Source organism: Solanum tuberosum, unplaced genomic scaffold (genome assembly GCF_000226075.1).
Source record: "Solanum tuberosum cultivar DM 1-3 516 R44 unplaced genomic scaffold, SolTub_3.0 scf00087, whole genome shotgun sequence".
In the NCBI taxonomy this organism is placed as follows: domain Eukaryota; kingdom Viridiplantae; phylum Streptophyta; class Magnoliopsida; order Solanales; family Solanaceae; genus Solanum; species Solanum tuberosum.
The window spans coordinates 1,731,678-1,740,803 of record NW_006239017.1 but is presented as its reverse complement, the minus strand read 5'-3'; the positions used below and the strand labels follow the sequence as shown (position 1 = coordinate 1,740,803).

At 35.3% G+C, this 9,126-nt stretch overlaps 1 protein-coding gene across 1 annotated transcript; it reads left to right on the top strand.

The window, feature by feature from the left end:
* Positions 1-2,980: 2,980 nt before the first annotated feature.
* LOC102593132 (probable boron transporter 2) lies at positions 2,981-8,705 on the top strand. Its single transcript, XM_006347390.2, has 12 exons — positions 2,981-4,254; positions 4,423-4,505; positions 4,594-4,786; positions 4,855-4,993; positions 5,464-5,629; positions 5,829-5,995; positions 6,116-6,289; positions 6,374-6,469; positions 6,798-6,935; positions 7,013-7,332; positions 7,678-7,948; positions 8,162-8,705. The coding sequence occupies exons 1-12, from the start codon at positions 4,151-4,153 to the stop codon at positions 8,456-8,458; spliced, it is 2,148 nt and encodes a 715-aa protein (XP_006347452.1). The 5' UTR covers positions 2,981-4,150; the 3' UTR covers positions 8,459-8,705.
* The last annotated feature ends 421 nt before the right edge of the window (positions 8,706-9,126 follow it).

The window sequence follows — 9,126 nt, the reverse complement described above, 5'->3', positions numbered from 1 at the left end:
ACTTAAAAAGGTATATGAGGGCCTTTTTCTTTTACATGCATTTGAAAGCTCTTCAAAAAAAAACTTCATCATGCAATCCTAGGTTTGTTTTCTCATTAAACTTTCATAATTAAGATCTAATCATGATTATTTTGTGTATATTTATTGAAAAGGGACAAATTACATGATAATTAGAAATGATATCATAACTAAGGGAAGGTTGTTTTGGGGGGGGGGGTGGGTTGTGGAAGAGACGTGAAAACTATTAGTTGACCTAATATATTTAAAAGTATTGTCTATTGGCTTACAATGCGTGCTTTGCTGTACGCACAGCCTCCCTTCGATTCATTTTAGTTATTGCGTTTTAATTCTATATGTCTTTTTAAGAAAGGACACTAAAATTATGACTTGTTTCAATTGAGTATCAAAACACATAATAATTTTTTTTTATAAGATACCTTCGATTGAAATTTTTTTGAAAAAAGATTTGTGCATGTTCTTAAGTGTCTATTATATAGACAAGTCAACCACTTAAAATATGTCATATAATTATTGAGTTTAATACATGTAATTAAAGAAAGTAACATATTTTTAAGTGATTAACTTATTTATATAATAGACAGCTACGCACAAATTATTTTTCCAATTTTTTTAAAAACCTATAACAATACTTAACATTTATTGATCAAGGTCATAACTCATAACAGATATGCAAAATTCTTAGGAAAGATGTACATTTAATTATTTAAAGCTCAGTTACAATAATATTGACTCCTAAATGTGATCGACAACCTAGGTAATGTTTTTCTATATAAATAAAATAAATGTCCCGTCGGTGCTTTTATTTTTTGTTTTCTCTATAAAAATAATATAATAAAAAGTAATGAAGGTGGACAAATTGATGAATTTCAGAAATACTAACTTAGATTTTTAGCTAACTAAATCGTACGTCAATTAGCTGGCTATAAATTTGTTTTTCTTCATATTTATCCTTTATTTAAGAGAAAAGTATCGAACACCCCTAAACTTGACGTGAATTATTAGTTTCATCCTTGAACTATTGATAGCCTTAAAAACATCATTTACTTGACTAATTGAACTTAAACATACCCCCGATCTTACAACATGAGTGAAATACACTCCTACATTTTCGCCAAATTTAGAGTATTTCCAACACTTCTCCCAACTTTTTATTAAGAGTCCCATGCTCCTACAAAAGTTTGAGACAACTTGCTAATTGCTATGTCATGTGACGAATTAACATTGTATCTAAGTTTAATTAGTTAAATAAAAGGAGTATTTTTAAGATTGTCAATAGTTTAGAGACGAAACTAATAATTTGCGTCAAGTTCAAAAGTGTATTCAATAGTTTTCTCTTTATTTAATGATGAAAGGTAAATAAGTCATGAATTATTGAGGTTTTTCTTTTTCCATATTACTTTCCAATTTTTTGCATTAAATTAAGCAAGATTTTACTTAGCTAAAGTAGTTAGATGAAGTTTAAAGGAGTGTTGTTAATTAAAGGTGAGTTTGTGGTTGTGTTTTATCCACAGCCTTTTTAGCCATCCCTTTCCTAGTCGTGAAATAATCTTTTCAGTTGAACACTGCTTTTGTCTCCCCCTACTATCTTAGAATCTCCTAACTACACATTATTATCTCCTTTCACTTTTACAAAAAGAACTCTAAAATAGTTAATTATGATTAAAATAATGTAACTATTGTATAGTCCCATAAGTTGGGCTTACGAAGAATGAGGTATACACGGATCTTATTTCTGTTTTTGTAAGGTAAAGATGTTTTTTATAGACTATCAATCATAATCTTTACAAACATGATTTGACATAACTGTAAGAATAAATAGTTGTGTTAAAAATATTTAAAATAATCAAAGTAAAAAAATTAAAATAACAATAGTCATGACAAATCGAAAAATAAGATAATGCTAGTATAATAATAATAATAACACTAGAAAGGGAACAAATAGGTGTACTTTGCTTTACCACTGGGAAGAGAGAACACCCGAGTATGTACTAACTATCTATCTTAATTCTCGACTTCGAGGCTCTCCTATCTGGGGACATGTCTTTGGTGAACTGAAGATATTAAGCCACGTCATGTTAAATCACCTCTTGACAATTCATTTTTGATTTACTTCTACTTCTTTCAAACCTATTACTACCAACCTCTCATACCTCCTTACGAAGATAGACGTGTTTCACATGTCTGAGCTATCTCAATCTCACTTCACACATCTTGTCGATCAAGGAGGACACATCAAACTTGCCCCGTATATCTTTGTTCCTATTCTTGTCTTTTCTAATATACCCACACATTCATCTAAGCATCCCCGTTTCAACCAACTTTATCTTCTAAATGTGTGAGTTCTTATTTGACCAATACTCTACGCTATACAACATAGTTGGTCGTCTAGTAATCACTTTATAGACCTCACCTTTAAGTCTCATAAGGGGCACATTCTTATTACATAGTGTATACTAGATGAGAATTTCACTTTCATCCATGTCACTTCACTACGACGTGCGATATCCTCATCCATCTCCCCATTTACTTAAAATCCATAATACTTGAAACTTTCTCTTCTGAAGATAACTTGTATATCAATTCTTACTTCCCCATATGCCTCTTGTAATATGACACTAAACTTATACCCATATACTACTATTTTAATCATACTCAGCCTAAATCCTTTTGACCAGGGGTGGACTCACCCTTACCTAGGGTGTCAAGTGACACTCCTTCATCGGTTCTAAGTTAAAGATTTAGTCTAATGGTTAAAACGTTGTGAAAATTCTTTGAGGTCGTGTGTGTTTTAATCCTATTAGCCTCATAATTATATATTTTACTGACACCCCTTAATGATAATCTTGATCAAGTTAAATATATATTTTTTTAAAACACACTAATAGTTTCACTCACCAAATAACTACTAGTTCCTTTTTTTTCTATTTTATTTCAATCACTTGTTTGTTGGTTTATAAAAAAATCTGGAGTTATTTATAGTGACTCACCTCTCACTTTGTTCAAGCAAATAATCCCTCAACCGTAGAGAAGCTTACTTCCATCAGAACTTCCATCAGCAACCCACCCACCCCCATTCCTTCTCCATATCTGCATTGAGTTTTCTTGGTACATTTTGTTAACTTCCTATTCATTTTCTTCTGTTACTTTGTTCTATTGACTCATGTAAACTGGTTATTGCTCTCCTCAAATAACTAACTTTCCTGCCTAATTGTTCTTCAAGGGTTCTAAATCTAAGTAATGTAATAGTAAAAAGCTACTATCTTTGGTACCCCTTTTGTTTAAATCATTCATTTTCAACTTCTTGATAATGGGTTCTCGTTAAATCTCTTGATTATTGCTTTCTTGATATACCCATTTGGTTGAACTTGCTTTAAACCACTAAAAATCACTTTTTTCTATAAATGGGGTCTCGCTAAATTCGTGATTCTTGGTATTTTTGTCACCAAATAGCTTTGTCAGATAGTAATAAAGTTCTGACATGTAACTGAAAATTAGATCCCTGTTTGCCCTTTGTTCTTGTTGAAGTGCATTTTGGTGGCAACTTGTATTCTCTATTTATACATGTAATGGATCTAGAGCTTTTCGGAGTCAACCGTTAATTCGAGATCTTTGTAGATGGAGTACTTCATTTCCTTTCGTTAAGGCTTGATTTTTTATATCAGTTATGGCTTTACTCCGTTAAATTTATATGAGTTGTGGTCCTATGGAATTCAAATAGGCTTGTTTGGAGGTCTTTGACATATCTCTAGACATATAGTATTCATTGCTAACTGATTCTTTTGTTCTATACTAACTTGTATTCTTTGTAAATCTGTTAATATGTAGAGTTAGATATATAACATCTTATTTTATGGACCTTAATGAAGGTCAGTATACAGTTAACTTAAATGAATCAGCCAATAATCTGTTTTATCCTAAACACTCTAGTCATGATCAAGTAGGTGTTGTTGTCTTCCTGCCCAAAGTTTTTTTCCCTTTGCCTATGCAAGTCTAGTTGAGTTTGATATTGGCCTCTCGAGCCCCTTCAATTCTGTTTTAGTTTGTTGTCCTTCAAGTTTTCTTATCTGTCAAAACGAAACAAAAAAGAACGAAATTTCCACCCTTCATTCCGGACAAATTTTGAGTGATCATGGAAGAAACATTTGTTCCCCTACGTGGAATCAAGAATGATCTCAAGGGGAGATTGTTATGCTACAAGCAAGACTGGACTGGTGGTCTCCGTGCTGGTATCAGGTTAGCTGAAGTGCAACTTAATTATCAATGATTTGCACTTGGAAAAGCTTTCTTTTTCAGTTAAATTGGACTATTAACAGTGTAATGCATAAGTAGTACTAGTAAATTATTTTGTTCTCTTTACTTTTTTTTGGATGCATAAAAGTTGTCTATCATATTCTGTTGCAGGATCTTAGCTCCAACGACCTACATTTTCTTTGCATCAGCAATTCCAGTTATTTCATTTGGGGAGCAACTGGAAAGAAGCACCGGTTAGATTTGATCGTTTCCTCCTGTATCCGCTATTTCTTATTGATGGTTTAGTCACTGAGATGTCGTGTCTGTCAAATGTTATCTCAGATGGAAGTATAACTGCGGTGCAGACTCTTGTTTCAACAGCACTTTGTGGTGTAATCCATTCCATTCTTGGTGGACAGCCACTCCTTATACTAGGAGTAGCTGAGCCAACTGTCTTGATGTACACTTTCATGTTCAACTTTGCGAAAGATCGGAAGGATTTGGGTCCGAATCTCTTTCTAGCCTGGACAGGATGGTAACTTCTGAGCACTCTCAAACTCCCCCTAGCTTCATCATCACCCTTTCTAACATGTTTATGTGCAGGGTTTGTGTTTGGACCGCCTTTCTGCTTTTCTTGCTAGCCGTTCTGGGGGCGTGCTCCATAATAAACAGATTTACACGTCTGGCTGGTGAATTATTTGGCATGCTCATAGCAATGCTCTTTATGCAAGAGGCTATTAAGGTAACCAAACTTGAATATGTTGTATGATCCTAGTTTTCCGTCAATCTCCTGATCAGAAAAAACAAATTGAAAGCAATGCAGAGTGCATCAAACCAACATAATCACGAAGAACATAAAAATAAAATCTTAGTTCTGCTATTGTTTTTTCTCAGAAAGTAGCAGCCGACTTCCGTTCACTATAATGGAAGCTTTATCTTTGTGAAGCTCTTAGCTAAATAACCAAAAAATCTTATGAAGTTAATGTCTTTTTCGAACTATTTTCAGTATTTGGTGAGGTTTGGAAGACCAATTCCCTTTTAGCATCAGTAAAGCCAGTTATGGCCCATTTCTAGAGTTTTTCCACAATTGGCTGGTTTGCACCAAAGACAGGGTTTTCCACCAATTTGTACAATTGTCAAACATATTGGGACAATATTCTTAGAATTAGCATAATGCTTTTCTAAATTTCAATGCTCGTCGCAAAAATGCAGGGTTTGGTGGAGGAGTTTGGCATACCTCAAAGAGAAAATCCTCGTCAGGCTGCATTCTCACCTTCTTGGCGCTTTGGAAATGGAATGTTTGCACTAGTTTTATCTTTCGGGCTTCTTCTTACTGCACTGAGGAGCCGTAAAGCTAGATCCTGGCGCTATGGATCAGGTTTATAATTCTGTATAACTATGTGAATATTACTGATAACAGAATGAAATTTTATCGTCTTAAAAACATATTATTCTTAATATCTACTATAGTTTGTCGGTAAGACACTTGCTAATAGTCATCAATTTAGAATGGTCATTTCCTGTTGAAACTAAGAAGGTAATTTATTAACTTGCTGACACTTCAATGTTGTTCGAAGGCTGGTTTCGAGGATTTATAGCTGACTATGGTGTCCCACTAATGGTGCTTGTTTGGACGGCTGTATCTTACATACCAGCCCGTGATGTTCCACAAGGGATACCACGGAGGCTTTTCAGCCCCAATCCATGGTCACCTGGAGCTTACTCAAATTGGACAGTTATCAAGGTGCTTTCCTAAAAAAATCTGTAGTATTTGATCAATCTCAAGATCATGGATTTAAGATTTGAGATATTGATATCCATTTGATCTTGCATATTTTAAAACTCAAGATGATGCGTTTTACAGGAAATGATGCATGTTCCTCCTCTATATATTGTCGGAGCGTTTATCCCAGCCACAATGATTGCTGTCCTTTACTATTTCGATCACAGTGTTGCATCTCAACTTTCCCAACAAAAAGAGTTCAATCTAAAGAAACCTTCCTCGTATCATTATGACCTCCTTCTTTTGGGCTTCTTGGTAAGCTGTTGGCTCTGGCTTTCTTGTTTGTTGACGTCAATTTTACATTATAAGAGTACATTAATTACGTTCTATGTTCATTAGGTCATAATATGCGGTCTTCTTGGCATTCCTCCTTCAAATGGAGTCATTCCACAATCTCCAATGCACACAAAAAGCTTGGCCACTCTGAAACATCAGGTACTGAAATTATCTGAAGTCTACACAGTTCTCCACAATTTCTAATCTTGAATATAGAAATTTACTTTCTTGTTGAATAATGCAAGTCCAAACACCAGCTTCCTAGGCACATGTGAAATCTTAATTATTCTTATTTTTTTATTGAAGAGTAAGGAAATAAGGATCATGTAATCAAAACCACATGATGGGCCCAGAATGGAAAAAGCTTTTTAGTTTATCAAGTATTTGTTTTCTCCTGCTTTCTTGCTTTCTTGGTAAATTTAGGATGATCAGTCTAATTTTCTCATGTCAGAGAGTATTCTAATTTTCGTACTTCTATTTGAAACAGCTTTTACGGAATAAACTTGCATCAACAGCGAGAAAAAACATTGATAAAAATGCAAATCTTGGTCAATTATATAGGAGCATGCAGGAAGCTTACAATGAGATGCAGACCCCCCTTGTGTATCAAACTCCTTCTGGCCTGGTAAATAGTGAGTCATTTCCAAATGGCTACGATTAAGATAGTTAAAATGCTTATTGTTACAGTGTTCCTTCAAACAGGGGTTGAAAGAGCTAAAAGAGGCCACAGTTCAACGGGCATCGAGTACCGGGTACATAGATGCACCAGTTGATGAGACAGTCTTTGATGTGGATAAGGATATTGATGAGCTCTTACCAGTAGAAGTCAAAGAACAGCGTCTAAGTAATCTCCTTCAGGCGTTAATGGTTGGTGCTTGTGTGGCTGCTATGCCTATCTTGAAAAGGATTCCTTCTTCTGTTCTCTGGGGATACTTTGCTTTCATGGCAATAGAGAGCTTGCCAGGAAATCAGTTTTGGGAGAGGATATTATTGCTTTTCACTGCACCAGGTAGAAGATACAAGTAAGTCGCTGCCCAATGCTCCAATCATATCTCAGTCCCTACTCTACCTCCCATCTTTTTTGTTCTAATATTGTTTCATAAGTTATAAGTGTGCATGTCGGATCACATCCCAGAGAGAGGTCTAAAGTAATTTAGACTGATTAGAATCTTTAAAAAAGAGATGACTTCTTAGTGAACTAAAAGCTTACTTTTCTGAAAGACCTTTAAGAGTTAGAAGTTATCCTCATTTTCACCATGACCTCTTACTGTTTCCCGCGAGGTTCTTACATTATACATATAGAATGTAGTCAGTTTTGTCTCTGATATCGCTTCTGGTATACCTTTCCTAATCTGCACATTTATCAGGGTCTTGGAAGATAATCATGCAACATTTGTCGAGACGGTACCTTTCAAGACAATTGCCTGGTTCACCTTGTTTCAGACAGTTTATTTGCTCCTATGTTTCGGCATCACATGGATACCAATAGCTGGTGTTCTTTTTCCTTTGTTGATCATGCTTCTAGTCCCAGTGCGCCAGTATTTGCTTCCCAAGTTTTTCAAAGGAGCACATTTACAAGATCTAGACGCTGCAGAATATGAAGAAGCCCCTGCAATAGCATACAACATGTCCTATGGAGTAAGTTGTCAAAAGCCTTCCTACATCTTTCAGCATTTAAAAAGAAATTCTCTTTTTATCCTCATCAGTCTTAAATAACGCTCACCACTAACCATTGATCAGAATATGAAATTTGGCCTAGGAAAGTAGTGAATGAAATTTTTTTAGATGGAAATGTATGATAGCAACTGTCCTGATGGTATCTTCTTAATCCTATGATTTATGCACTTGCAGGATCAAGAACCAGTCTGCATTGATGGTGGTGAGCTTCTTGATGATATGATCACAAGAAGCCGTGGGGAAATCCGGCGCTCATGCAGCCCAAGAGTAACGAGTTCAACTCCCACCTCCCTTGAGGAAATCAAGTCAACACACAGCCCACAGCTATCTCAAAGGGCTTATAGTCCAAGAATCAATGTACTAAGAGGAGAAAGAAGCCCCATATATGGCAAGGGACTTGAAATAAAGCAAACTCCCAGCCCTCAGCCATCTAAACTTGGTCAAAATGATCGCGGTCCGTCTTCCACCTAGTATTAACAAATATTGTTGTGAAATTAGAGTCTCTAGTTGTTCTCGAGAGGTCTTGTCTAAGTCTAAGTAATGTGATTAATCTTTTCCTAGGCATCTGTGTTTCCTTGTTTGTGTGTCTTACTGGTCTTTAACAATGTATACTGTTTTATTTGTGTTGTATTCTTGTATGCAAATCAAAATACTCTGGGCAGAGGATAGACAAACCATTATATCAATGAATAAAAGAGTGAAAATTTTCTCAAGTACAGCTGCTTTTGTCAAAGCTTTTCAACTACTAGCTTTTAACAGTTCTTCTGTTACTGCATTTTGTTTCATCTGCATCTGCATTGATCTTTTATTGCAATCTGCACAGACAAAGTTAACTCTGGACTTATTATTTATGCTGGTCCTTCAAATAACACTGAAGTTTATCATGTCACCTTTTCCACTCATCACCGACACAGCTTAGCTTCTTTAAAACCAGGTGTCGATTGGTGGGTGGGATAAGGATAATAATTTCAAGATGTCCAGAATATCTTTGTCTATCTCATCCTACCAACCAGACGACCCCAAAGGTTAATCAGATAAGTATAATAATGACAAGCTAGGCTAACTTTATGTAACTTGTCCAATTGGTTAAGGGGGTGCACAACCTAGTGGAATGTATACAAGTCCTTCCACTCTATCTG